This window comes from Melospiza melodia, chromosome 3, assembly GCF_035770615.1.
Source record: "Melospiza melodia melodia isolate bMelMel2 chromosome 3, bMelMel2.pri, whole genome shotgun sequence".
Classification (NCBI taxonomy): Eukaryota; Metazoa; Chordata; class Aves; order Passeriformes; family Passerellidae; genus Melospiza; species Melospiza melodia.
In genome coordinates this window covers 37,208,229-37,236,223 of record NC_086196.1, presented here as the reverse complement: position 1 = coordinate 37,236,223, position 27,995 = coordinate 37,208,229, and the positions used below count along the sequence as shown (strand labels likewise).

The following is a 27,995-nucleotide window of genomic DNA, read 5'->3' as shown; positions in this document are numbered from 1 at the left end:
CCCACCGCGCATGCGCGGGCTGGAGCCGCGCAGGGCCTCGTCTCGCCCGCGCACAGCCAGGTAAGGCCATGTAAGCCAGGGACAGCCGCATGCGCAGCGCCGCGGCCCTTTCTCTTCCGGGTTGGCGCTCGCTGCGCCTCGTGAGGAGCGGCGGCGCTGCCGGGACACCGCTCCGAGCGTCCCTTTCCGCAGCGGGAGCGGGGGAGAGAGAAAGCCCGTGCGGCGGTGGCGGGGCGCTCCCGGTCCGGCCCAGCCCGGTGCGTGCAGCGGCAGCACGCGTGGCCCCGCCCCTGCCGCGCTGACGGCGTGTGCGCCTGCGCAGTGGGGCGGTGCCGCCAGGAGCCGGCGCGGGCGGCGGGCGGCGGGCGGAGCTGTTCTGGCTTTTCTTAGGGACACGTGAATTAAACGCGTTCTGTGTTTACATGGTGCCGTCAGGTCATTCTGCTTACGGACGCTTCTCTAAAGTAATGAAAGATTGGCGTCTGGTTTTACCCGAGGTTTTGGCAGGTCTGCAAAAGAGGACTTGCCCAAATACCCCGAATTCGTGCCTAGCATAAACACTGCACCCAGGAGTCAAAGTAGTGATGTTTGGAGTTTAGTCCTCCCATAGTGGTTTGTAAATCACGCCTTGGTTTGTAAGCTTAGTAGTGTTTTTAATATTAATTTTAGTTCGTTGTGTGTCATAGGATAATGTTTTTGGTGTCTCCCTAGGAGGAAGGAATGAGAGTTTTGTGTTATGGCTGCTCCAGGAAAGGTGGCAGCTTTCCGTCTGCCTCCCCTGCCAACTATTGGAGAGATTATTAAACTCTTTCGCCTTAAAGCACTGAAACAGCTTTCCCAGAACTTTCTACTGGATTTGCGATTGACAGGTTACATATTTTATTTTCATATTTTTAGTTAACATCGATTATGTATCAGAATCCAGAGTACAGCTAAGGACGTGATGTTTGCATAACAGCATTTGTCAGAGTAATGGCAGCTCAATGGTAAACCTTTATAATAAAGACCTCTTCTAAAACTGTATTCCTAAATTAAATATGGGTTATTGACTGAAATGCAAAAAATCAAAGCTAAAGTAGTACTTGTATCATTTGGGTATTATTTTGGTTTATAAGTTTGACTTAAAAATCAGCATTTTTTTCAGATTATTCTGTATCGTAGAAAGTATGTGACACGTTGAGCACTTTAGAGTTTGCTATGTGCTGTAGATAGGAGAGTTATTTGTCTCAGTTTATCAGATGTGTGGCTTTTTTGAACCAGTTGCATTGTTCTGAGCAATTAATTTTTTTCCAGCTTTGTGTCAGCGGTGGGTGACAAAGCTGGCACTGTTCCGTCAGTCAGGGGGTGGGTGTCTTCACTGGCACGGTGGTGGCTAGATTTTGCATTTAGAAATGCAGTGCAGTTTCATGTAGCTAATAATTTGATTTTGTTTGACAATTCAGACTGATAAAAATTCAGAACATGAAACTCAGTTCCACTTCCTGAGCAACCAGACTCCTACCCCGGAATAAAAATGCCTGCCTGCTGTCAGTAAAACTTCACAAGCAGACAGGTCTTTGGATATTTTTTAACATAAGAGATCGTGGAGTGAGCAGCATAATTTCTGTCAGTGTCTTCACTCCATGCTTCCCAAGGATCCCTTTGTTTCATTAGCTAAATTTTATAACCCTTAATCTGTCTTCTTTAGTGTCTATAATATTTCCTAATGTTGTATCATTTCACTTACATGTGGGTATTCCCTCCTCACCTTTCAACTGCCCTGTTTTCTATAGCTACAAGTTACCTGTGTTCCAGCTCTTTATTTAGTCTGGTTTCTCCCTCATAAAGTTGCTCTGTACATAATGCAATCTTCAAAGAGCTTTGCTGTATCTTTCTTACTTCTTAAATTGCCTTGAAATAGGGTTGCTGTACTGAAATTCCTTTATAAGGACAAGTAGTGAGACTTTAGGATGTTGGACACAAGCACTTGCTTGCAGCACAATGGTATTGCTAGTGTACAGATGAGTGATGTTCTCTTTTTATTTGACTCTGTAAAGGGCACAACAAATGCTAAAGACATAAAACTAAAAGTAGGTGGTTTTTTTAAATAGCTCAGTATATCTTGTAGTATGGAACAAATCTGAATTCTGTGCAGTCTGGCGGGTGCGTGATGATTTAACTGGGATGTGTCACTGTTTATGTCTGTACTGAGATAAGCATGCTTGTGCTTGTGTAACAGTAAACAATGAGGTTATCTTGGTGAACTGAATCTCCTGCAAAATAAAGGCTTAGTGTGTTCTTTGTGTCTTGCAGACAAGATAGTGAAACAGGCTGGTGAGCTGAAGAATGCCCATGTTTGCGAGGTGGGCCCTGGGCCAGGAGGAATTACCAGATCCATTCTCAGTGCTGGTGTTGAACAACTCCTTTTAATTGAAAAAGATGCTCGATTTATTCCAGGATTGCAGGTACCAGCTGGAGAGTAATTTGTGTACATGTAACCACAGCATTAAATAACATTCTGAGAACTTAGAGAGATTCCAGGTGTCCTGTTGGAATCTCAGCACTGAAAATAGGTTTGGTTCTGTGGCAGAAACCAGAGCTCTAATTTGCTTGCAGATACACAGTATAGCAATTCGTTGTTTCTGCTTTCTCATAGGCCCTTTAGGACCTTATCCTGCAACTCAGTTACTGCCAAGGCTTGTTGGTTTTGTGGGGGTTTTTTCAGGCTGAGACATTTCAGGTGCGTTTCATCATGCTAGTGAAATCATGATTTGAAGGCTGAATGTAATGTCCTTATGTGGGGTCTTATATTTGATTTTAATCCTAATAATTATGCTTTATAAAATTGAGAAGGCTCCAGTTAATACAGTCAATGTGAGTTAACATCCAGGTAGAGAAGAATAAATCAAGCATCTATTTTACATTTTCAAAAATACACTCTTAAGCTTTTCTTCCTTTCTTTTAAAGTTGGTATAAGTTCACAACTCATTGTGCCATTTTCAAGCACTCACTATTTGTGTTGCTGGATCTTTATGGAATTTGGCTGTATAAATCCAGCAAGAAAAATAGAATCCAAAAATTTTAAAATGTGTTTTCTTATGTCTCTACAATCTCAAAGCAATTCAAAGGGCTTTTCTTAAATTGCACTGTGTCTTTTTCGGTAAATCAGCAGTGAAAATAAATAAGTAGTTCACTTGAGGACTGCTACTGTCTCTTTATATGATAAAAATAATGTAAAGTATGAATGAAACTGCTCATGCCCTGAAACTTGAATGTTCATGTAATTATATCTTTGTGGGGTTAGCCATTAATAACATATAATATGCCATATTCATCCTATGAAATGTGAAACCAAGTTTTTACTTGAGTGGGGGCAGTCAATAGTTTTGTTTTAGATTTTGAGAACTGGTTTGGGACTGGAGAGAATTTGAGGTTAAATGACACTTGTTTTACTTAAGAGAGCTTTTTAAGTACTTGGATGTTTTTTTTTCTGATCTTCCAAAATGCGTCCTCTGCAACAGTTTTATCTGAATAAAAGTATACTTCTTGGCATCTAAAATGAGCTTTTGGTATGTAATTATCTTTACTGTTCAACTGACATAATGTTAGTCATTATTTTTGATTGCCAATCTCCTCAGAGTAGAAGTCAATGTCTGAATGAGGTTATTGAACATAGAGGTGGTATAACTCAGTAACAGCGGATGTGAATGAGCCAGAAATGTGTTGCAGCCATTAGTGTTCCATTTGGTATTGCTTTTTCCCCATACAAATAAGAAACATAGCAGTGAATCTTGCTTTTCTAATAATATAGGTTGTAATAATTTTTCTGGTTTCCCAAACAATCAAAACTCATGCTCATAAAATGGTTGAGATTTGAATGAGGGGAAATGTCAGAGATGACGATAACAACTGGAGACTATTACTTTAAAATGTCTCTTAGATACTTTTAAAATCACTGGTGTAAAGCATACAGCATTTTTCATTAACTGTTTTTCAAGCTGTGGTCTCTCACAAAACTGAAGGGGGGATATTCTTTACTGCAGAACTCAAATACAGTGAAGAACATATGTGTACTGAGTTAAAGTTTACACCAGCTGAATGTCTGTCAGTTCTGTCTCAGTCTTAAAGAATCCCAACCTCTCTATGCCATATGCCCTAATAGTTTTTAGGCTGGAAAGATTGATAAAGGGAGCAAGAGAATATATTGAATATTAAATTATTCCAAGAACACCATTTCATGCTTTGAAACATGCCCCTTATGTTCCTTTGTGCCCTTTTGTGTGTGAAGAATGAGAGTTTGTGTATGATGGAACACTCTTGGCTGATGTCCTTGATGCACAGCAGCTCCTGGAGCTGCACAAATTTTCCCTTCAAATTAAAAAAGCCTCACTGGGTTTCCAAGTCTTTATTTCAAATTAGAAATATAAGACAATGATTTTCTGGTCACAAATTAAATGCAATTCTCAGTTACATAAAGTGTGTTACTCAGCAGCCCCTAAACTCAATCTTGATAAGAAAACTGTTATTAGCAAATGACACTATTTTCTAACTTTATTAATCTTACATTATCTTTCAGTATAATCCTGCTAGAGCATTTATAACAACTTCAAAGAAAGGTTTGACAAGCCATGGCAGATTAGTGAATTTGTATGTCATATAATTGCTAGTGTAATGCTGAAAAGTCCATTAAGTGGTTTGGAGTTGAGATTAGTTTTATTTTTTCTGTTTGGAAATAATTGCACTTAAAACATGTAGGAATACTTAGTTTTTTTGTTAAGCTTTTATTACTGTACATAAAACTTAGCTTTTTTGATAATTAAAAACCCTAAACTTTTACTCAAAAAATTTCATGACAACATTATGTGAACAGTAGGAAAAAGCAGTATTTTCCTTTGGCTCAGAGAATTGTGAAAGCTCTCTGTGTTTCTGAGCATATAAACATCATTCAGATTGAAAATGGGACTAACAATGATGAGCAGTTTATTTTGGCTGTTAGGCCACTGGCAGTTAACTATTTATGAATTTGGATTTCTGTGAAAAGCAAAGTTGTTCTTAAAGCCATTTCTCATTATTGTCTTATAGGATCAATAAATATCTCCAAATGTCATCTTGAAAAAGTCTCCACTGCTTTTTAATTGTGCTGTTTGTGCATAGTTTCATAGTGTAAGAGAAAAGATTAGTACAACATTAGTAAAGCTTATCTAATTTTGATTATGGGAACTGACACCAGAAATGAAAGAAATGGTTGTTAGACTACAGCCAGCGCTGAGTTTGCATATCCGCTTTATTAAATACTAGATAAGTTGTGCAAGTGGGCTGCAGAAGCTGACAATGGAGATGATTTTGTAATGTCTAGGAAGATAGAAATTGTTGAGATCTTCCCTCCTGCTAGATACTCATTCCATCATTTGATTCCTTGTTTTTTAATGGTACAAGTGTTGACTACTACAGGGAATATTAAGAGAATCTCTTCCACATTTTTCGTGTTAAAGGAAAAATTAGTATTTCTGCAGCCTTGTATCACATATGGCTGAAATTGGATAATAATCCCTAAACCTGTGGGGGAAACAGAATAAACAACATAAGCCCTTGTTTTCATAGGTAATTGATCTAAAAACCTTTCAAAAACTCTTGCTTACATTATTACTTAAATCAGGTGAGGTCCTGCTAGTGACCTGGGACTTTTTAATTGTTGTTGTTGAAGAGACTCTTAGCAGTCTTTGCAAGTTTGAAATCTCTATCAAGAATTTTACATCTGTGAATAGTTAAGTGTTTCCAGTATCACACATTAATCCATACCTAGTGTTTGCTTTTTGAAATTAAATACTTACTAATATGCTCTCAGTTTTACCTCCTACTGTGCATTGTTGTATATTGAAGATAAATATATAGCAACGGTTTGATTCCTGCAGTGGCTGAAACTGGAAATCAGTTTGGTTAACACTCACTGCTTGCTTGTTTACAACAGATATTATCTGAAGCAGCTCCAGGAAAAGTGCGCATTGTTCACGGAGATATCCTGACCTACAAGATGGAGAAGGCTTTTCCAAAGCACTTAAAAAAGAACTGGGAGGATGGTTAGTATTTGCATTTGGTTTGCTTCAGTTTTTGGAGCTTCTGAGTTTGTCTTAAGTAGTGATAAAGCTGAAGTTTACTCAGTGCCAGTGTTACTCTCTTCTGGTACATGTTGAAGATAAAGAGACAACTGTTTGGTTTTTTTCCCTAGAGAAAGCAGAGAACTTTCTTCCATTTCTAATACAAAACAGTGAAATTTGTGTGACATTGACCTTAGTTTAAACCGAGGAGCTTTGCAGTTATTAACCTTAGAGTGTCTTGACTGTACAGGAATGACTTCTGGAAGGCATAAAAGGAGATCAAATGGTGCACTTCCTGGCTTCTTCCTGTTTTTGAAGAAGTCAGAAATCACCACTGCTGCTGTTCCACTGAAGAAATTTCTGTAACTTGCTTTGAAACTTTTGGAAAACTTCAAAAATTTAGTTTTCTCATTGCTTTGGTTTCAGCTGGATGTTTTGTCAAAAGTAGCATCTCATCAGGATTGTGGTATTTTTGCTTTTTTTTAAACCTGAGGTTGCAATAGGGCACTATTTCACTTCCATTTCAAAACATGTAATACTATTAGATAAATCAGATATAACCTCCCAGTCCCCTTTTGCAAATATGAGGTAAAGTCATTCTTTGCAATGCCTGAAGAATAGTTAAGTGCTTTCTGATTCAGGACATAAAAGACCGTGGCACATCATGTTCACCTAGAAAAATTATATGTTGTATTTGCCTCATTGCAAAAGGTAAGTGCTTCACAGAACAAACTATGATAAAATGTACATGTGAGAGTGTAGAGTAGTTTTAAAAATTTACCTTTCTTGAACATAGAGTCACTATTAGGTTTTGAGCTGACCAATTAGAGGCAAGATACATTTCTTCTGTATTATTTCCATATGAAAATCTCAAAAGCTGATGGGTTTCAAAAGCTACCGTCTCTGATAAATGTGTAATACCACCGATAGATTAGAAATATCACAGCCTAAAAAGTGCTAATAAGTGTGCCAGAAAAACAGCTTGAATTTGATATTGTCATCTCTTATGCATGTTATTAAACATGAATAAGATATTGTCATATCTGAGAAACAACACACTGGCTTTTGGGTTTTGCCCACTTCTGTTGCACTCCTGCTTAGACATAAGGGTCCCTGCTGCTGAAATCCCTGTGTTGTGTCATACAGCACACACAATTACTGATGTGATGCATAAGTGAAAAACAGGTACCACTTCTTATTGCCGAGTCTTGTACTTTGACACCTTTTGATTTCAGAGGGCTCTATACAGAAAGAGAGCTCTTGTCCAGTGTCAGTTAGGAGCTTGTTTTGAGGATTGTTAGGACTCAGTAAAATGCCTCTGGGAGGATGTGTTGGGCAGAAGTATGAGTATGGCTATTTACTCTGTTCCTAATAGTCATAGTTTGAAATCACAGGAACAGTTATGGTTTTGCCATGCTAGATTAGCTCAGAATTTACTCATCAGCTAAAAATCATCTGAAAGCTACTACTGATTTATTCAAATGTTAATGAGAACTAGACCTAACCACTTTTGTCCAAGTAAATACTCAGGAGAGTAGTATAGTTTTGTCAGTGTAAGATGAGTATAAATGGACAGGCATCATTTTGGTGTGGCATGATAAAAAATTGTTTCCATATTTTAAGTCTAGGTTGACAGGCATGTATCTTTCTTGTGTTTTATTTCTTGGCAAAATCTTACCCAAAACATTTTCACAGCTGTTTTTCTTCTGTCAAATGTCAACAGAACCACCAGATATACATATCATTGGGAATCTGCCCTTCAGTGTTTCAACTCCTCTCATCATCAAGTGGCTTGAGAATGTTTCCAAAAGGGATGGACCTTTTATTTACGGCAGGACACAGATGACACTGACTTTCCAAAAGGAAGTTGGGGAGGTAAAATTTTGGCAGTTTTTCAATTTTGCATATTGTTAATACAAGCCCTGTCTTAGTTGACTTTGAAAAGAGAGGAAAAGATTAGTTCAGTTTTTAGTTTATGTGGTTATAAATTATGAATTTTGATGTGTTAATTATCTACTCTGATCCTTTCACAAGAATGTTATTTATTTTTTTTATGTCTTATACAGGGTTATATTTCATTAAGGTACTCTTTCTGTTCTTTTTTGTAGTCTGATTTCTTTAACATGAATAGATTGCACAGCACTCTTCTTTTTTCAAATATGTTGATTCTCTCACAGTCATTTGTGCAGCATGTCATCAATCTGTTTTTTCTTACCTTTCATCCATCTCAAGAAATACACTTATATTTTTCTTTGTCCTCTTTATTAAGATAATTTTTAAGAAACACCTTCCTTAAAATAAGGAAAAATGGAAGGTTAACATTATTTACACTTGTGATTAAGCACTTGAAACGCAGGAGGCGTTTGTCAAGACCATGGAAATTTGCATTGACTTTCTTGAATGAGACTTGATATCAGAATTATTAATGTATTCTACCATTCTTGTGTGTGTAAAAAGTTCTTAATTGACTTCAGTCACCACAAGTCCAAGAGCAAATTGATATTTTGCTTTGTATTAGTAGTTTCTCAAGGAAGGCCAGACTGATCTGCAGTGTAGCAGTGTTAATGTCAGATCAGTTGATACTAGGTTGGCTTACTCCATAGTGCTTTCTGACTTAACAGTTTATTTCTATTGACATTGCATGAAACATATAAAACATACAGAATGGAAAGCTTTTTTGCTTTGCAGTTATGGAAGCAGTCACTTGCATTTAGAGTGAAAAAAGGAGTTGCCCATCAGCCTGAAAACTGAATTTCCATCTTATTACCCCACTGTTTGTAACTGTGGGTTACAAACTGTGTTTTGTCTGTGCAGCCTCAGTGTGTATGTTGTTTTAATTTTAATCCTTCAAAGAAAAAATTCAAATAGGATTTTTTTTTCTCTGTGAAAATTAGTAATAATTATATATGTGAGTGGGATGTCTGCTGACATTTTTTGGGTCAAAGAAAACCATATTGTGCTATCATTGCCCTAGCCTTGCAATCAAGATTTAAGAAGTATTTCCAGTAGGTGGCTCTAGAGAACACTAGGGACAAACATTTGCTATGAAATAAACCAGATTTCTTAATTCAGTTGTGGGCTCATTTGGTTTCAGGCATTACAGAATCCAGGTCTGTTTCCCAAAAGGACTTCATGTCAGGTGAGATTAGGCCTTGTTGCAAAATAAGGGTGATGGACTGTGATGTAAAATGCAGGGTGATGATAGGTAAGATGCATAGTTTTGTGACAGCAAAAATTCACCTGACACTGTGTGAGAGCACTCTGTCCTTTACATTGCTGTACCCAGCTGCATGTGCCAATGGTGACATGCAGATTACAGTTCTTTTGCACCCAGTGGAGCTCAGTTAGGTGCAAAATACCATGCACACTTAAGCTTTTGTGCTTAAAACACTGAGGAGTTAGAAACACTAGGAAATGGAGTATGTTGTTCAAGGTCATGCAGTGAAACAGTGTTGATTGTTGAGTTTGCATTCTGAGATCTCTTGATTCTTGTTCAACACAGGTCTTCCTCAAAGACAGAATTGTTCATGGTTTTTGGTTTGCATTTCCATTATTGGTTTGATACCATGAAAAGAAATTGTTTTAAAGATATGATTTTATTTTATGATGAGGAGAAAGAGCAGTAATTAGGCTCTGTGTCTTTTCTCCTGACTCTCTGGAGTTGCTTAAGATAACCACTGTAAATTGGTGTGTACAGGCATAGTCAGTGTCAGGAAAGAGAGAACAGTGTAATGCAGATCATAGTGAGTTGCTACTGGTATTTTGTGTATCTCTGGATTTATAGTCTTGATATGGGAATTTGGTGTCCTCCCTGGATATTTCAAACCAAGTCTGTGTATATGTTATAAGCTCAGCAAAAGCATGAGATCATGGAATGGAGTGATGTGCTCTGTAATTAGTTAGGATAACTTGATGTTAACAGTAGGAAAGTGAAGCAATGTACTCTTTTATTTATTATCAGACTTTGTTTTGCCGGTGTAATAGAGAAGTAGATACCTTTGCCTTTCTTGCTGGTTATATATTCTAACTTTTCTGTTTCCTTGTAGCACAGCAATGTTGGTGTGAGTTATGTCACTAGACACCTACAACTGCAGCCCACTGTGTTCTGATATAAATAAATTGATTAAAGCTGATGAGAGCCAGCAGTTATTTTATATGCTGAATCTGAGGGCTGTTAATGAGGATAAGGCCAAATACCCACATCAGTAAAAATAGCACTTTGGAGTGTCAAGCAGATAATTTTTTTTACTTTGTAGTTTTTCTAAAGTTTCTAAAATTGCTATTCATTTTGTGGTTAAGAACTTTTGCTTTGTCCCAAATTCTTCAGTGCTTCATCTCTAATCTGTCACCCTAGGCCAGGTTCTTCCAGCCCACTTACTCTAAAATTGATCCTCTAACAGGGCCTGTTGCTATAGAACAAGGAGTAATGATTTTCAACCTGAAGTAGGGAGATTTAGATATAAGGAAGGGATTTTTTACAGTGAGGTAGTGAAACACCACAGCAGGCTGCCAAGAGATGGGGTAGGTGCCCTATCCCTGGAAACCTTGAAGGTCAGGCAGGTCGGGTCTCTGAGCAAGCTGGCCTAGCTGTGCATGTCCCTGCCTGTGTCTGGGGGTTTGTGTGGCTCATCCGTGCATGGGTGCTGTACACAAGTGTGCTCCTGCTGCTGTGGTTGAAGTGGTTTAAGATGTTACTATCCAGATGTTGAGTTATCCCTTCTGTAAATGAGAAGCAGGAGCTTACTGCCTGAGACTTGCTAGTTGGTTTGTGGGAGAAGTAAAGATAGGTTTGTGTGAATTGGCACTGGAAGTATTGCTACAAGTGTTGCCATTAGCTCAGTTTCATTTCCACTGCAGAGGTTAAGGAAGTGCGTGTCAGATTGCATTGTTGGACTTTGCAGTCTGGATTTTTTTTTAGAGAATAATAATTTCCTCTGACACAACAATGAAGGTAGCTTTACATGCTGGCATAGGCACAAAGAATCTCTGACCATTCTTTCCAAAAAGTCATTGAAAAATATTTTATTTGCTCCATGCTAAACTGCCTTTAGGAAGAGTTGTTTGAAAAAATGTGAAACTTTGGCAACTGCTTTAACTTTTAGTTTTCGGGCATAAATTGAATAAGCATGGCAGCATTTTATGAGTAGGTTTTCATATGGAGCTACATGCTGTACAAATATTACCAGATATGCAAATTGGGGTTCAGTTTTTATTTTTTTTATTGAGGTGGTGGTCAATAAGAACATGAATCATCATGATTCTGTTTTTGCATGTGTTAGTGAAATGACTTCTGTAATTTGAGAGTTGTTTTACAAGTTGCTTTATATGTTTCAATTATGTTTGTGCAAGCAAAACACAATAAAATGTGTTTCTTGCCAGGTCACAAGAGCATAGGAAACCTCTGTCCAGGCTACTATTTTGTAAAAAAAATCATGGGAAAATCAGAGGATACTTAAATTGAATTTTAAGACTTAATGCTCTCACTGTTAGGCATTCTAAATTTATATAAAGCAGACCCAGCTTCCTTGCAAATATTGTAAGAGTGGACCAGTAAATTATGAAGAACTTCTGGTTTCTATCCGATCTTGAGTTTATGGAGCTTTGTTTCATCTTGAAGAAGAAAAAGAGTAGTAATATTATATACAGAAACAGTGGAAGGAAAGGATTGTGAGAGTACTGTCAGCTGGTGTTTGGTTTGTTTTGAATCCTGCAGTCAGAATAGTTTTCTCTTGTATCCATACAAAATTTTTTTGACATTCATTTAGATCTGCAGAATTTCTAGGAGTTCCTTTTCACATGCATTTGATTGCAGGGCTGAGGTTGTAAATCAGTGTGGTATCTTAGTGAAATGCTGCTATATTGGAGAAGAAAATTTTATATTAACTGGGCATGTGATTTGATACAAGTTTTTAATGATTAACTAGTGTCTTTTTCTTAAATTTCATTATACTGAAAATCAAGCTTTAATACAACTGGTCACTTGGCCAGTTCAGTATCACTGATGTACATGTTTTGATTTTCCCCTAGAGACTCACAGCTAATCCAGGAAGTAACCAACGCAGCAGACTGTCCATCATGGCTCAGCATCTCTGCACGGTGGAAAACTGTTTCATAATTCCAGGTCAAGCCTTTGTTCCAAAACCAGAGGTAGGTTTCCCTGTATTTATTTCTGGTTTTTGTTAATATGTAAGTCAAGCAATTTATCTTACTTTCACCAAGGAACATTGCTGGTTGGCTGCTCTATTTGAACATCTCTGTATTACGAAGTGGAGTGATGTGAAATTCCTATAAATGAAGCATGCTTGTTCTGAGAAAGTGCTTTTTTTTTTTTTTTTTTTTTTTTATTCCTCTGAACTTGGCTTTGACCTTCAAACCTATCTGCAAGGTCAGCATACTTCTTTGGGTGTTCTGGAGAGGGAGGAGGGAGATTAGGATTTAATGTCAGGATAGTCTGCTAGGATTGGAGTATTTTTCAAAAGCCTACTATTTTACCATATGCATTTATAAACAGTTTGGGAATTGTGCCTTAAGAATTTGATGGGTCTTTTGAAAGAGGGTGATAAGAAAAGCTTTTCTTTTATCAACTTTGTCAAACATCTCTAATTTTACCATGTCTATAATCTTTATGTTTCACCCCAGTCATCTTCAGCATATTTTATTCCCTCCTATTTGCTACAGCACTTTGTCAGCTGTATCCCACTGATTGTTTAAAAAAGTAACAATCTTTTCTCCCTCTTATGTATTCTTGAGTGAGTAAAGAACAATGTCTTCGTTGTCCTCTTATCTACTGCCACTAGTTTTTATTAATAGCTATTATGACAGAATCCAGGTCTGTCCAGGAATCAAAAATTAAGAAATAATTCAGTATTTTGGACAAGAAGCTTGTTTTGGTTTGGTTTGGATTTTTTGGTAAAAATTTGTGCCTAACTTTAAGTGATTTCTGTGTCCCTAAATGCATGTGAAAGTCATAGGCTTATAGAAGTATTTAGGTTGGAAGGAAGGTCATTTAGTACCATTCCCATGCAATGAGCAGGAATATCTTCAACTACATGAGATTGCTTAGAGCTCTGTCCAATGTGATCTTGAATTTTTCCAGGGATGGGACATCCACCATCTCTCTGGGCAACGTGTCTGTATTTTACCAGCCTCATTGTAAAAAGCTTCTTCCTTATTTCTAATTTAAATCAACCCTCTGGGAGTTTAAAACTATTACTACTTGTCCTATCAAACTGTTGATCTGTTTCAGAAGTGAACTTGCAGCTTCTGAAAGTTCCTCTTCAATTGGTTGGTTCAGCTCTTCAATACATCTCTCTTCCTCTTTATCAGTCTCTCTCTCTTGGTCCTTTTTACTTTTCTGGCATATCTCTTGAGAACCTTTGGAAGGTTATTTTCTCATTTATCACAGTGAATTTTAAGGCCTCTGTCTGGGTATAATTCTGTTAAAATTCTTAAAATTCTGTTAGTATTTTTTGAGCAAGTAACTGTTCAGACATGTTAAATTACAGAAATCTGTTGTGAAAGAAAATGACCATGCTTAAGAAATCTTATTTTTTGCTTTGAGGTCTTGGCTTAGGTTTTTTTTCCCCTGTTTCCTAGCTGAATGGAAAATAATTTCAGGATGCCCTCTCACTGTCAAACATGTGAAATACTTTAAAGTAAGGCTAAAATTCCAGTTTTATGGTGGGGATTTTTCAGTCGTGGGTACAACTTGAGTAGTAATAAAGCTAATGTAGCAAAGTCTTGTGCAGACTGTGTCCCAGAATTGGGAAGCTGTAACTGATATTTCCATTTTCCTGTACTGAAAATGCTGTAGTTGACCAAGAGAGGTAACACACAGAGTTATGACAAATATCTTAGTATAAAAACATCTTAGAGTCAGTTGGTGCTCTGTTGAATAAAAAAAGCAGTACAACTAAAGGCAGGCATGTTTTTATTTAATGTATTTTTTGAGTTAAGACAAGTATTGCTTATATTGCAAAAGCAGAAAGTAGAATTCTTTCAGACAGGATGGGGACCTGTTTTCACTATTATTTTGTTTCCTTCACACACCTGTTGTAGACTGATCCTGTGTTTTGTCCTTGTTTTTTTAGCTGTAGACTGACATGGTTTTAGATGTTACTTTTTCTCATAGAGTCTGTTTTATTGGAAAGCTCTTGCAGCATAGTGTGAATGAAATGGCTCTGTCCTTGATTTTTGTTTCATAGCCGTATGAAGTACAGCTACTTTATATAAAGTTTCAGGAAGAAAAATTTGCAGTATGTGTAACCAATGAACTTGTTGTTGTGCTCATGGTATGCCACTATTACCTTTTTCTTTCACCCTCCTGTAAAAATGCTCTTGATTTTAATTTTTTTGCAAATACATTTAACTGACTTAATGGTAGTGATCACAGCTCACTGTCATGTCAAACCCCTTTCTAAAGGTGAAGATGCTTTGAGAAGGAGTTGTTTATCTCATTTGCTCAATGCATTAATATTATTTCAACGTTTCTATGAGTGTTGAGACATAAAAGATTCTTGGTTAATGGAGTGGTGCTGCACAACATTGTGTCTAGAAAAAAAAGAAATTGGCTTTTTGTTATAATGAAGTCTCTGTGATACCTAATAACTGCTAATAGTTGCATTAGAAATAGGACAAATCAAGCTCCTTGATTAAAACGTAGGAAACTCAAAATAGGAAGAATAGAACAGTAGAATAAAAACAAGATGTAATGCCATTCTGTGTGTGAAAAATGAAGACTTTCTATGAATAAAGACTACTTACATATTAAGTCCATAAAACAATCCACTTTACCAAATGCTGTAATAAAACATCTTTTTCCAACATACTAAACATTTCATGTTCAGGCTCCTTCACGTTCTTTTAGCAAATTTCAGACTAGTACTGCGGGAAATGGAAGTTGTGTATAAATACTCAGAATAAATAGCAGCTGATTATATTGAGAGACTCATCCAGCATTGTATTCCTGAATTTAAAGGGGTGTATCATACCTGTATTCATTCTTGACTTCACTAGGGAAGTATTCTGGTAGAACATACTTTACCAATGACCAATACAAAACAAAATCTGTGTGGTGAAAGAAAAGGTTAAAGGATTTAAGGTAATTATTGAAAATAAGGCAGTTAAAAAAATAAAGAAGCTGTGTCTTTTATCACTGTTTTATATTTTACAGTTCATTTTACAGTAATAGAATACCTGGGAGTGGGCCTGGAACAGATCCTACAGGAATAATTAAAATTACTTAAAATGTTCTTTCAGAAGGTCAGAAATGTAGAAGGCAATAAGTGGTTACTGTTTTATTTGAGCTGTTAATAACTGCCTTTAGCAAGTGTAAGCCAGAATATTTACAGGTGTTTCTTGAACACAGATAGTTTGGTTTCTATTCTGCTCATTGCAGTTTTCAGGTGTTTTCACAGTTATAGTTACATTTCTCTTGTTGTATTGCTCCTCATCTCTAACATTCACTGTGTAGTGATAGATTAGTAGCAGTTGGTGACTATCCAGCATACTTTCCTATAACAATAATAAATGAAACCCACAGCAGGTGGCAGTTTGGGGCTGGAGAGCTGGGTTTGGCAAGAGCTGAATGGTACTGCTGATCCTTCGGCCTGATATGCAGAGTATGCAGTGCAGCTAAAGTTTGGAGCCTTGAGCTTTTGTTGTGGATTTGTTTTGGTTGGTTGATTTTTTGGTATTTTTTATTTTTTTAACAAAATCTAGTTACCAAGGCAATTTAGAATTGAAAATGAAAGGCAGATGTGTCCGCTTTTTTAAAACCTTTGAATTGCTCTTCTTGAACAAATACTTTCTGGGTTTTATTCCTTGCATCATAAATAAAATCAAGATAAAACTGTAGAATACACTATAAAATGTCTTATGTTATTGAAAGTCTGATTGACTAAACAGAAAGCAGGTTTTAATCATCTTTGCTGTGACAAGATATTGATGTATAAATTGTACAGTCAATTATGTTTTTAAAATAGTTCCTTGTTCTTCAATAAGTGTAACTTGTGAAGAAGTTGTGAAGTTAGAAAGAAGGGTTTGAAAAATCAACAAAATAAAGTACTCTTGTAGCAGACAAGTATCTTTTACTACTCTTTCCTTTTTGTGGATGCCCCTATAAATGAAATACCTTGCATAAGCATATCTGCAGCCCATATACAAGAAAGATTAAGTGCTATGTTACACATTTGTTGAAATAACCAAACTACACTTAACACACAAAAAAAACCCTCAAATGAATAGAAATACTTCAATGGATAGAAATAGCTATTTATACGTAGTCCTTCAGGCTGTAACCTGCATTGCTCTCCTGCTCTGTGGATGGGAAATGGTGCTGCTTTGGAGGGTAAATCCATGCTTCTTGCTGCCTTTTAAAACAGGAAGAGCAGAAGATCACACCTGCGATAAGCAGAAACCCTGCTGAGATGAATCCAGTATAAACTGCTCCTCCGGGTTCATGTTTACTACTCTCTGGAATGGTCTGGTCCAGGAAATTTGAAATAATTTCTCTCGTGTACCAGCACGTTGGTACTAATCCAAAGATTCCTGCAAGAATGAAGCAGATTCCTCCAGCAAAACAAGCATTATTTTTGCTGTCGATGTCCCCTCCCAGCCTTGTGCATTTCATTCCGACCGTAGTGATGCAGATCCCAAAGGCTGATAGGATACACGACAGTACCATGGTGCTCCGTGCAGCCTGGATGTAGACAGGGAGAGAGAGAATGGAGTATTTCAGGGTGCAGCTGAACATCCCAGTGCTGTACCATGTGCAGTCCATCCAAAGCCCTTGCATCTGTGTGATAGCTGTTATGATGTTTGAGCCAACGTCTGCGTTTACCTTCCAGTTTGGGAGCAAGGTGGCTGCGATATCTCCAAAAACGCCAAACAAAGCCAGAATGAAAGCGAAGAACTGCAGGCTTGCTGATGCCATGATGGTTCTGTCACCTTTTGTCTGCCTTTTCTCTCGTGGGAATGAGTAACTGGGAGCTTCGTAGCCAAGCTGTGGCCGCCTGTGCAACAGGGAGGAAAGGGGGGGAGGAGAAGTTCGAGGGGGAAAGGAAAAGAAATCAGCAAACAAAAAAAGCTTGCATTTAAAATTAGAGCTATCTGAATGAATATCTGAAAATGACCCTGCAGCAGCTGAGCTGCTGTACACAAGGTACTTGAACAGAGATGATGGCAAATGGACAGTGCTTTAGAATTGCTTGTAAAAAGGAGCTGCTGCCCTTTCATACATGATTGCAAGCCATCAAGCAAAACTTATTTTACTGCGGTTGGTTTTGGTAATAGCATACAAATTGCAGGCTTACTAGACAGATGCACGTAAATGGAACACTAGAAACTTGCAGATTAGAACCCATTGTGGTAGGAAAACACACTGGTAGAAAAGGTACTGTACTCTTCAGGTACCTTGTTTAAGTGTGTTGATAGCTGTTGTCAGCTTCTGTTGACTTTATAATAATAGGCACTGTTGTACTAGCTCTTACTTAAATTAAAGGTAACCCCTTATTTCTTTTTTAAATATTACTTGTTAATCTTTTTAATAAGTGTTACAAATATCTTGGCTTTTGAGGAGAATAAAATGGAATTTAGTTTTTGCATTTTTACAGTTAGTCTCATGACTTTTTAAATCAATATTTTATTTTATTCTTTTTATTTAAACTTACAAGTTGGTGGGGTTTTTTTAGTTATTTCCATTTCTTGACTTAGAGAAGCAATATTTAGGAAGTCATAAGAGTGAATGTGATCTGCTTCTAAAATGTTTTTATGCTAGTATGAAACAGCTCATTTGTGGAAGTGCCTTTTTTTGAATCAGTCACCTGTCTGAAATAATTTGCAAATCTGCCATGAAGTGGTAGTTTTAAAAAATTCATTGAAAAAGCTCCTTGCTATTCTTTTATACAGTGTCCAATTTCATTTGACAGATGAGAACATTTTGGGCAGAATGATAACTGTGCAGCTGGGAAGACAGAACTGTTGCTGTCACCTCAGCTGGACTGTTGGGGTTGCAGATGCAGAACAGTGGATTGAAACCTCTGAGAGGAGGATTAGAAGGTGGTACCCTGCTTTGCCTTTTGCGTGGGTCTGTGTAATTGGCACATTTTGTCTTTTATCAGTGGTAGACAAAGGGCAGGCGTCTGTCTTAGAAAGCATGATCCAGACTTTTTATCTAAATATGTACCATGATATTAAAATTGGTCTGCAGCATTAGAACTTTTTTGAAAAGCCATAAGGGATAAAATAAGAGGAATACAAAATATCTGTAGCATTGTACTCTTGTTTAAGTTCATTATACATAAGACAACAAGATTTTGATCAGTATGTATTCTATCAGTCTTTAATGGCATTTCTGAACCAGTTAATATATTTATCCTTTATAAGTATAACACTGTTATCCTCTATTATAATATATAGTATAATTCTCTCTATATATATGATTTATATATTTATACTCTAATATTTTTATATTGTATTTATTTCAGGTAATTGTTCAAGGATGTGCTAACTGTGTGCAGCATATATATATATTAAAAATGCTTAAATTTAGAGTGAAAATATTAACAGCTGTTCATTGTTAAAACCTTGTTTCAAGGACCTGCCTATTTCCAAATCCCTTCAGTTTGTTCAGGCTGGGAAGAGCTGTTCTGGCAAATACATATCATTTGCTGTACAGGCCCGTGGGAAATATGGCTTAACTTCCTTTTACAGAAGGAACTGACAGATCTGGGTAGCTCAAAACTCATTCAAAAACTCATTCATATTCTGAAAAAGATAATTAGTACTCTGAATCAGCCTTTTTCATTGCTTCCTTTTTTAAAATCAGTATATAAAAACACGCAGGCATAAACACAAAACACTGCAAATGGTAGCCATACATTACATTTAATGGGGTGAACCAAGTTAAAGGCATGATAAATTCAAGTATAAGCACTACAGTTGTAATTAAACATACAGTTATGTTTCATATCTGTTTGTGTAGGACTTACTGCTGGTTGTGAGGTCTGAGATGTTTTCTTCACTGTAGATGTCCTGGTAAATGCAGTTTCTCTTGAATGCAGCTATCCCTTCTCATATAAAACTGCATTGGCATGTATTAACAAAATTTCTTGGAATGTTGTTTTTTTTCTGTTCTCCACAGCAAGTGCATTACTGCTGTTTGTTCCCTCTCTTAGTTCCATCTACCCGAGAATAAAGGAGTACTTTGTTTAATGAGTTTTGTTTGAAAAACACTCAGTGAGGGAAAGCAAAGAGATTATGGAATAAAACAGACGGCGGCCCTTAGTCCTAAATACATAATGATATCCAGGTTCTGTGATGGAAAGTGTGAGCAGTGATTAAATGGAGTAAAATCTTGTGAATCCAGAAACTGTAGACTTGCAGACTGGAGGGAGAATCATTTAAGTTGCACTGAGAGCCAGAGAGTTTTCTTGTTTGTCAGTTGTTGTTCTTTTCATCACAGATAATCTTATTAAGAGTTTAAATTTCCTAGAAAAGAACTGGGCAATTTATTTTAATTTGTAATTGGAACAGCAGGACACTCCTATTCAACTGCAGGCTTTGCTTGTCTGTTCCTGATAGCTTTAGCCTTCCATAGTTTATCCTCTAACTTGTTACCTTTGTATAAGGCTGTATAAAAGAATAAGGGAATAAAGCTGCTGGTAAGGCTTCCATGGTAAATGCAGCACATCAGAGAAGTGGCCTCAACAAGCTGGTGTGAGAAGTCAAGAAGATGGGAGAAAGGTCTTGCTCATTGCAGCAGTGATATGCTCACAGGTTACATCTGTGAGTTATATACCTGACTTTGGGTGTCTTGTGATTCTTTTTGTGAGCCTGGTGTGAATGGAGTTACTGCAGAGCTCCTCTGGCACAGAAATAATTTCTATTAGTGTAGCAGCATAGTTGCTTTCTAATGGAAGTGAGCCAAAAGTAAACTCTCATCAGAACAAGATTGCACTATGAGTTGCACATATCTAGTGTTAGACCTAACATTTGTTTGTAGTAGACAGATAAAATAGTACTGAATGCTTGGATTGTGAAAGTGCTGGCTTAGAACTTTCTCAGTAGGATCTCAAGCAGTCTGTTTTAATGAAATTGTAATATATTCTGGTTTTAGTTCCCTATAAGCAAATTACATCCTGAGGAAAGGTTATGTGGGTTTGCTTTTAATACAGCCCTGTTGCAAGGTACGTGTATTGCCCATTATGAGACCTTTGTTGTCAACAATTAGTAAAAATTGTCTCATTTAAGCTTATTCTGATTTAGTGTGTTGATTTCATTAGCAAGGCAGCAGACTTGTGTGAATTAAATTGTACTCTGTTATGTGTTCCTCCTACCCTACCAGAACATAAACCTTCATTGTACAGTTATACTAAAACAGTAAGGGGTGAATAATTGCTGTACTAGTGACAATTTGGGATATATCAGTTGAATGATTTTGCTATTCATTATTTTGTAAGACTTGAGTGTTATTTTGTAAATATTTCTAAAATACTTGGTTGGGTGAAAAGTGTTACTAGTAAAATTATCAAATCAACATGTGTATTTTAAGTGCTCTTATGTACTCTCTTGGCTTTCATAATTCTACTCTCTATTTGATGCATATTAAAAGGTATGGGGAAAATAGCATGTGTGATTTTAAAGGAGTGGCCATTTACAAATGAAAAGCTTTCCCCTGTATCTGTTGCTATAGTAACCAAGCAGCTTTCCTGGGGTCCAAAGAAAACAATGTCTGTAATGGAACTGAGAAGTGCTGTGTTTTGTTTCAGAAGCAGAAATTATTGCCTACTGGCCTTGAGATTGCAAATTGAGCTGTTTGGCTCTGAAGCTGTACACTGTATCTAGATTATGTGCTTTTTTCTTTCAGAAATTTTTGTTCGAGACGTGTCTCTAACTCCCAAAGAGCCCTCATTTCTCACTTGTGAGCATTTCTGCAGAATTGAGGTGACTAGGTGATGCCATATGGTTGTTTTCTTACCCTTCATTTTGTGGGGGTAATATTGTTATATTTCCTGGCCAAAATGTAGGTAAACATATGCATGTGCCCTTAGTATTTCTGTTTAAGGAGCTGATTGGACATGTGAACTATGTATTTGCTCTGTTCAAAAAGATTAACTTTTCTTCTATTCAGTGTGAACACAAGTTTTTTTTTTCGATATCCCGGTGATCTTCCTGGTAGGAGCAACCCATGGCAAAGGCAGATGCTCTGACACTTGAAAAATTAAAAATCTGCTTTGGGAAATAATTTATGTGTGCTTCACTGCAGATTCTGTACATCAAGTGATTTTGTCACCTGATTTTTAAATAAGTTCTTGTGCTTCACATTTCAGTAATTTTAAGTATTTTTTCTGATGTATTTTTAGCTTTCAGAGAAGGTGGACAACTAAAGAAAAATACTCCAGTGGTATATACTTGGGATCAGCAGTGCTAACACTGGAAACTTGCTGTGGGTTTTTTCTTCATCAGTGCCATTAATTGGTATTTTCTTTCCTTTCTCTAGCCAGTATTTTTGCTTGGCTTTGTAAGTTCTGTCTACATCAAAAACTGATACTGTTTGGATTTTAGAATTCCTTTGAAATTTGTGTTGTAGAAGCATTTGTAGTGGATAGATGTACTTAACAGCTGAGCTGTTCCCACAGAAAGAACAAAATGGATGGATGGCACCTTTGTGTAAGATTATGTCACATCAGAGGTTGCTATGAGCAGTTTTGGTTGAAGCAGTAGGAGGAACACTTTGTTTTTTGAAGTACTCTCATGCTCTGGGTTGTTTTGAACAATTGGTACACTGAGACTGTGGTTCAAGCAGCAGCTGTTCTTTGGTCTGATTGTGCCTCTCTTTTCTGTCAGAACTAGCACATGTGATGATAAATTCATGTTCTCTGAGCGCCAGTATTGACTGTCAAATCTTTTTAAAAAATTCAGTGATTGCCCATCATTTTAGCAGAGTTTTTAATAAGAGACTAAATATTTTTTAAAATCTGGCACTTAAAAATTTGTACAGTACTTGTACACATTTTACAAATTTTCAGTGTGCTCCTACACAGAAATTTTTCTGTTTTATTGTTGTTAATATCTAGTTTGGAAGATGATCTGCATTATTCATTGTTGTGCAGAACTGGAGTTTTATTCCAGCTCCTAATTTTTAGTACAGAAGTCTGAATTCAGAAAGTTTCTATGTAATACAGTGTCTCTGTAATTGCTTGACATACACAGATATATACACATATAAAAAACATAAAAGTGTGTACATATTATTTCATTCTGTTCTCAGACACAGGGCAAGTGACTACTCTGTGAACCAGTCTGATTTGAGAACTACAAAAGAATATATACAAGCTTATCTTCCTAGAACTGTTCAAACATAATTTTGGATGAACTGTGATACACAGTGTAAATACAGAGTTGTGTGGTCACTTAAACTGAGTGCACGTATTTCTACCTGCCATTCCTTTAAATAGATTAGCAATCTTGATACATTAAAAAGCAATTCCTTAGCTTACATTTTAGAAAAGCCCTGGAGCAACAGAAAACATATAGGGAATGAGTTTGATTTCTAATTATAATACCAATTTTCTCCAGCTGCCCTTCAGCCTATATATCAAATATTATCTAATTTGTGTATTATGTCAGAATTATCTTGTGGAAGGATCTGAAGACAGAAGTGCTAATTACTTTACAGATTACGTGAAAGTTGCTCTAAATGGACAAAGTGCCATGGGGGTAAAAAGTCCTAAGTACTGATGGCATGTGAACTAATTGGAAATATGCAGATAACTAAGACTAAAATTCTGTAGGGTCTTGAAAGCTAAGGCAAATCTTTCTATTCCATACCATGCCATTAGTCACTGCATGGCTGGCTTATCTGCTGCAAGAATGCCTTCTTACATTGTGCCTGTTTGCTGATGTCTAGCCAGGTAACTTAGAAGTAATGTGTCTCAGAGGAAGATGTCTACTCGAATTTTTCATTCTTTTCCATATAGGTGGATGTGGCTGTGGTGCATTTCACTCCACTGGTGCAACCAAAGATCCAGCAGCCATTTGAGCTGGTAGAAAAGGTGGTTCAAAGTGTTTTTCAGTTTAGAAGAAAATATTGCTTCCGTGGAATTGAGTAAGTATTTTTAATGAAAACTTCTCAGGTAATGTTTTTGTAAATGCACCAGCTACTAAATCACCTATGCATTTGATTTTATTCTTCCAATTTTAAATTTGTCATCATAGTTCATCAGTTCTTTCTATTTCAGAATGATGATTTCTGGACACAAAAGTATGAGACTAGTATCTAAAGTAATTATGTAATAATTACTTGTGCATTTTTGTTGGTGCAGTTGAAGTTGTTAAAAATCCCTAGGATAAAGTGGTCATCTTTTCAATAGTTTGTCTGTCTCAGAAATGAAAAATCCCAGCCCAACCACAAAAAGTACAGAATGATTGAGTTAAAAAATGAAAGTATCAAAATCCAGAACCAAAGATGGCAGTGTGAGGAGAACATCATCTGAAGGAAATTTTACTGATTTGGGGATAGTGTCAAAAGGTCAAATTTTTGTTTCTGTGCTTGCCCTTTTATGGAGTTCTTACTGGCTTTTAAAAAAATCTCAGTATCTTTATTAGGTTATTAGAATTTATTAGGTTCTCTGATGTGAGAAACCTGCAGTCTTTTTGCCAAGGATCCTGTTTAAACTCCAACACTGCCATGTGTCTGACTTACTGCGGTCAACCCCCAGCATTCAGCACAGTAGAACGTGTGACAGAGATGCTGTTATGACTAGAGGCATCTCATGCAGCCTGGGCTCCCTGAAGGCTGCTGGGCATAGTTTTGGCCCTGATGCAGTCTAGAATAGGGATAGCTACTACTGTACTTCAAGCCTTCTATGTCACTGTTTTAAAGGTGACCAAAGCATTTTGCATCTAGTTTTGGGCTATTGGGTTCTCCTTCCTTGAGGCCGTAGATGCCATTGATATGTGGGGTGCAGACATTGGATCTAAAATGAGTACAGATTTCTTTGTGTTAAAGTCTGAGTATGCATTTCAAAGTGTTTAGAAAATGAGGTGTCCAAATTCTAGACTGGTTTGTTTTTGACTTACAGGGTGGTGGTGGTTTTCTTTCTTTTTTTTCTACTGTGAAGGAATGGTCTCTCTTGACAATGTAAGCAAAAGGCACATGCAGTCAGCATATCTGTGTTGTGTACAATATTGTTACCAAAGTTTTCAGAAAACCCTCCCAGCTTCTGTGTAATCTCAAATTGCAAATAACTGCTTTACATTCTTTTGAGGCAAGGAGGGGGAAACTGAACTTCTGGACATCACGTATTCCCCTAGCAGCTTATCATACCTTAGCCCTAGCGTGCAGCTAAAAAACACAATCCTCTTATTCTTTAGCTGACCTGAAAAAAATAGCAAATTCTGGTGTATAAAAAAGCTCTTAAGTTCATTATAAGGCTCTCTATCACACAGACTATATACAAACAAGGCAATAGAATCACTTCCTATTTGTGGATGGATTCTGGGCCTTGAGATGTGAAATCTAAGAGTGCACTATGAAGTCCATATTGTAGTTTGAGTTCTGGTTCACAGCATTTATATGATGGTTCATAGTCTGTAAAAAAAGACTAGGTAGACTTTGCTCCAGGTATGTTTTTTAACTACAGAAGCAAAGGAAAGAGAGATATTGAAATAACCCATTGCTGACCTAGATGCTGCACTAATGGGAACATTTTGACAAAGGCCTGAAGTAACATATACTACAAACAGGTTTCCCAGAAGTTTCATTTTTCACTTATGATTTTAAACCCCTTCTTAACTTTGTGTTCTATGTACCTACCAGGAACCAACTATCATTTCTTCTACAAAGCCTTTTGAGTAGTTTATCCAGCCAACCTGCCAAACACATCTGGGTGGGGGGGTGGAAGGCAATGTGTTATTGTATTAGATGCACAATATTTTTTAGGTATTATGTATATAGCACAGATAGAACTTGAAAATTGAAAAGTGCCCATGAGTCACGTGCAGCTTTTTTGCATTTCTGGCTTATTTTAGAGTGAGAAGTACTGGCAATAAGAGCTGGTCCTTGCAATAGTTTGCACTGTGTAGTATGTATTTTTTGTGTAACGTTAACAATCACTTACCTAGTAGTCTTCATTCACATTTGGGGAACCTCTGAGAGAAAGGTGATAATGCATCTAGCCCTAGAGTAAATGTACAGATATGCCCATCTGTGATCAATGACAAAGCTGTAAACAAAATCAAGGACTCCTGCCACATTTTCCCACATTCTAAATATTAAAAAGTGAATGACAATTAAATGCTCCTTTCCTCTTTCTTGGCTTTTTTTTTCTGATATTAGAATTGGGGTATTAATGACAAGTGATAACTGTCTTTTCTATTGCAATGAAATAGTCTGAAAAAAGTCATATTTGTTTGAATCTGATCTGTATTGTGCAGTTTAATCTGTTGTTGCTTTCTAAAAATGAGGCTAATTCTAAGGCGGCTCTGTGCTTGTATCCATACCCATAGCTCTATTTAATGTTAACAAACATGAACATACATACATGCGTTTAGTCTATAATGTTTGCATGTGCTTTTCTATGGTGTCATAAGCAGAAAAAGGACCTTTATGTGTTTCCATTGCTCAGATTGTGAGATGTGTTAAGAGTGCAAGAGCTAAAATGGTGACATAATTAATGTAGGTTTATCATTTAATTCCACTTTACTCTTAAGGGAAATGTAATTGTCTGTCTGAATTGCTGAAATTTTTCTTCACCCCATATCTTTTAGGACCTTGTTTCCTGAAAATGGGCGCTTGAAAAGAACAGAACAGCTGATGATGACAGCAGATGTTGATCCAACTCTGCGTCCTTTTCAGCTCTCTATGTCACAGTTTAGAAACTTGTGCAATGTATACAGGAAAATGTGTGATGAAGACCCAAGCCTTTTTGTGTTCAACTACAGAGAAGAACTACGGCAAAAGAAGAAGACAAGAAGTTTACTTGGAAGTACTGGTCAACCTGAACAGACTGAAGAGGAAAATCAGCTGTAACAGCACAAGTCTGATTTTTTTTATTAGTTTAGCTCCTTGATCTACAGGTGTTGACTCGGTAAAAGAAAGTCTAGATGGTCCTACATCTAGGCAGATATGAAAGACCTACTTTTGAGAAAGTGGTAGAGAGAGAGGGCATCTCTCTGTTCCAGTCAGCAGCAGACAAAAGGGAAAAGGCAATCCAGGTTCTTTTTACTTCAGGGGAGTGGTTAGAATACATACGAAAAAACAAGGTACGTTGTGAGAAAGGTAATTAAGCTGCAATACTTCTGATGTAATTGAATTTTGTATGAATGAAAGTGCTTTACTGATATTGAAGAAAAATACTTTTCAGACATCACTACATAAGATGGCGTTTGGGTTTTTGTGCTTTTTTATCCTGGAACATCCTCCTGTGCAGAGTAATTTAAAAAACAGAAGCCAAGACTCTTATAAATACACTCAAGTGACTGGCTTACTGGAGGATAAAGTGCACCAATTGCCTCAAGGTCTGCTAATACTCTTCTCATTTATGCAGAAGCAAAGAATTTCGGATTTAAAGCTCCAACTACAGAAAAGCAGCACAATGAAAAGTAGAAAACATGGCTAAGTACAATACTTGTTTGTCTTTTACTGTACAGGCTCGTAGAGAAAATAAAAAATACAGTCAAATAAAAGATTACAGGCCAAGCTTTGTTTTTGTATTTACACATATGTATAAAGTATAAACAGCATTGAAACATACAAAAATGAAACTTCTGCACTGTTGTGCACTAAAACACATTAAAATAACTTAATTGTGCTTTAAATAAAGCAAACATGAAAACCAAAGAAATAAAATGCCCAAGGTACTAAAAATTTCAGTTTGCAATGCTACTTTCCATTGTAAACCCTTCTGCCACTCACTAGCATCTTTTCCACATTACTTAAAATATTAATGAGGCCATCCCCAAGAACACTAGATCGTCTTAATAAATGCTTGAAAGGGATGAACTAATTTACAAACCTGGGGCAACTTAATCTATTTTTAATCCACAATAAATTAAAATAACTTAAGAATCCTTTACAGCTGTTTTTGAGCAAAAATGTATTAGTGCACAAAATCAGATAGTAGTTTTCCTGCAGCTTCCATGAATTTACTAGTTTTAAAGCAAAATGTTTGTTGAATTTTATGTGGACTTCAAATGAATGTTTTAATATTAAGCTAGGATTTTCCGTGCCTCTCCACAGCTTCATAAAAACAGTCCTCATTAACTACAGATGTTAAACTCTGGACACTAAATTCTCTCTCTAAAATAGAGTTCAGATCCATGTTTGCAGCATCAGAGTGACTGTCAAGGGATTGGTGACGTTCTTGCATTGCCATTAGAGTTCCTCTGCTACGCCTTGTGCTGTTTACTTTTCTCTTCACTGGGCAGAAATGGCCCCGCACGAGCTTTGGATGCTCTGCAATCTGAAAGCCATCTTCTGCCTCATTTTCAGCAGCCTGATCCTGTTCAGAGTCAGCACTGGGTTCCTCTGAAATCTTCAGCCGCTGGAACTGTATTTCAATGTCTTTTGTAGGGCTGCCTTTCTTATAGTCCTCATCGTCATCATCATCACTGAGAATGTCAGATTCTTTGACAAGAACATTAGAAAAGTCAGATGCAGTGCTCTCTGCATGTTTATCGGGAGATGAATTTTTGGGCTCCTGGATGCTCTCAGAAGTGTGGCAGCTGCTGCTCTGGGTGCTGCTGCTTAGGCTGCACTCATCAGAGTCTGGGAAGGTGCCTTTCCCCTGGTCACCGTTCCACTCGCTGCTGGATGACTTCTTCAGTAACTTCAAGGATCTTGTGGAAGCTGTGCAGAGTAAAAATGCAGGTTTATTTTTTTCAGAAAAAAAATTTGGTTACACCTTTTATCTTCATATC

General features: G+C 37.0%; 3 protein-coding genes across 9 annotated transcripts in view; 1 reads left to right on the top strand and 2 right to left on the bottom strand.

Annotated features, from left to right (window-relative positions):
- The first annotated feature begins 3 nt into the window (after positions 1-3).
- On the top strand, positions 4-26,762 carry TFB1M (transcription factor B1, mitochondrial). 3 transcript variants are annotated; one of them, XM_063151336.1, is made up of 8 exons: positions 4-60; positions 712-869; positions 2,293-2,444; positions 5,948-6,056; positions 7,798-7,949; positions 12,102-12,221; positions 23,054-23,181; positions 25,845-26,762. In XM_063151336.1, exons 2-8 carry the CDS (start codon positions 737-739, stop codon positions 26,104-26,106), a joined length of 1,056 nt encoding a protein of 351 aa, XP_063007406.1. In that variant the 5' UTR covers positions 4-60; positions 712-736; the 3' UTR covers positions 26,107-26,762. The 3 variants fall into 3 exon arrangements, with proteins under 3 accessions (XP_063007406.1, XP_063007407.1, XP_063007408.1); XM_063151337.1 differs by lacking the exon at positions 4-60 and adding an exon at positions 355-435; XM_063151338.1 differs by lacking the exon at positions 4-60 and adding an exon at positions 406-507.
- Positions 13,988-19,248, bottom strand: CLDN20 (claudin 20). The gene is made up of 2 exons (XM_063151339.1): positions 19,064-19,248; positions 13,988-17,086 (listed from the first exon to the last, which is right to left on the bottom strand). Exon 2 carries the CDS (start codon positions 17,005-17,007, stop codon positions 16,348-16,350), a length of 660 nt encoding a protein of 219 aa, XP_063007409.1. The 5' UTR covers positions 17,008-17,086; positions 19,064-19,248; the 3' UTR covers positions 13,988-16,347.
- The window catches only part of TIAM2 (TIAM Rac1 associated GEF 2), an 88,898-nt gene continuing 87,006 nt past the window's right edge, over positions 26,104-27,995 (bottom strand). For all 5 annotated transcript variants that reach the window (XM_063151329.1, XM_063151330.1, XM_063151332.1 and 2 more), the window contains one exon: positions 26,104-27,924. In XM_063151329.1, coding sequence (XP_063007399.1) covers positions 27,290-27,924 — 635 coding nt within the window. In that variant the 3' untranslated portion in view covers positions 26,104-27,289. The remainder of the gene's footprint in view (positions 27,925-27,995) is intronic.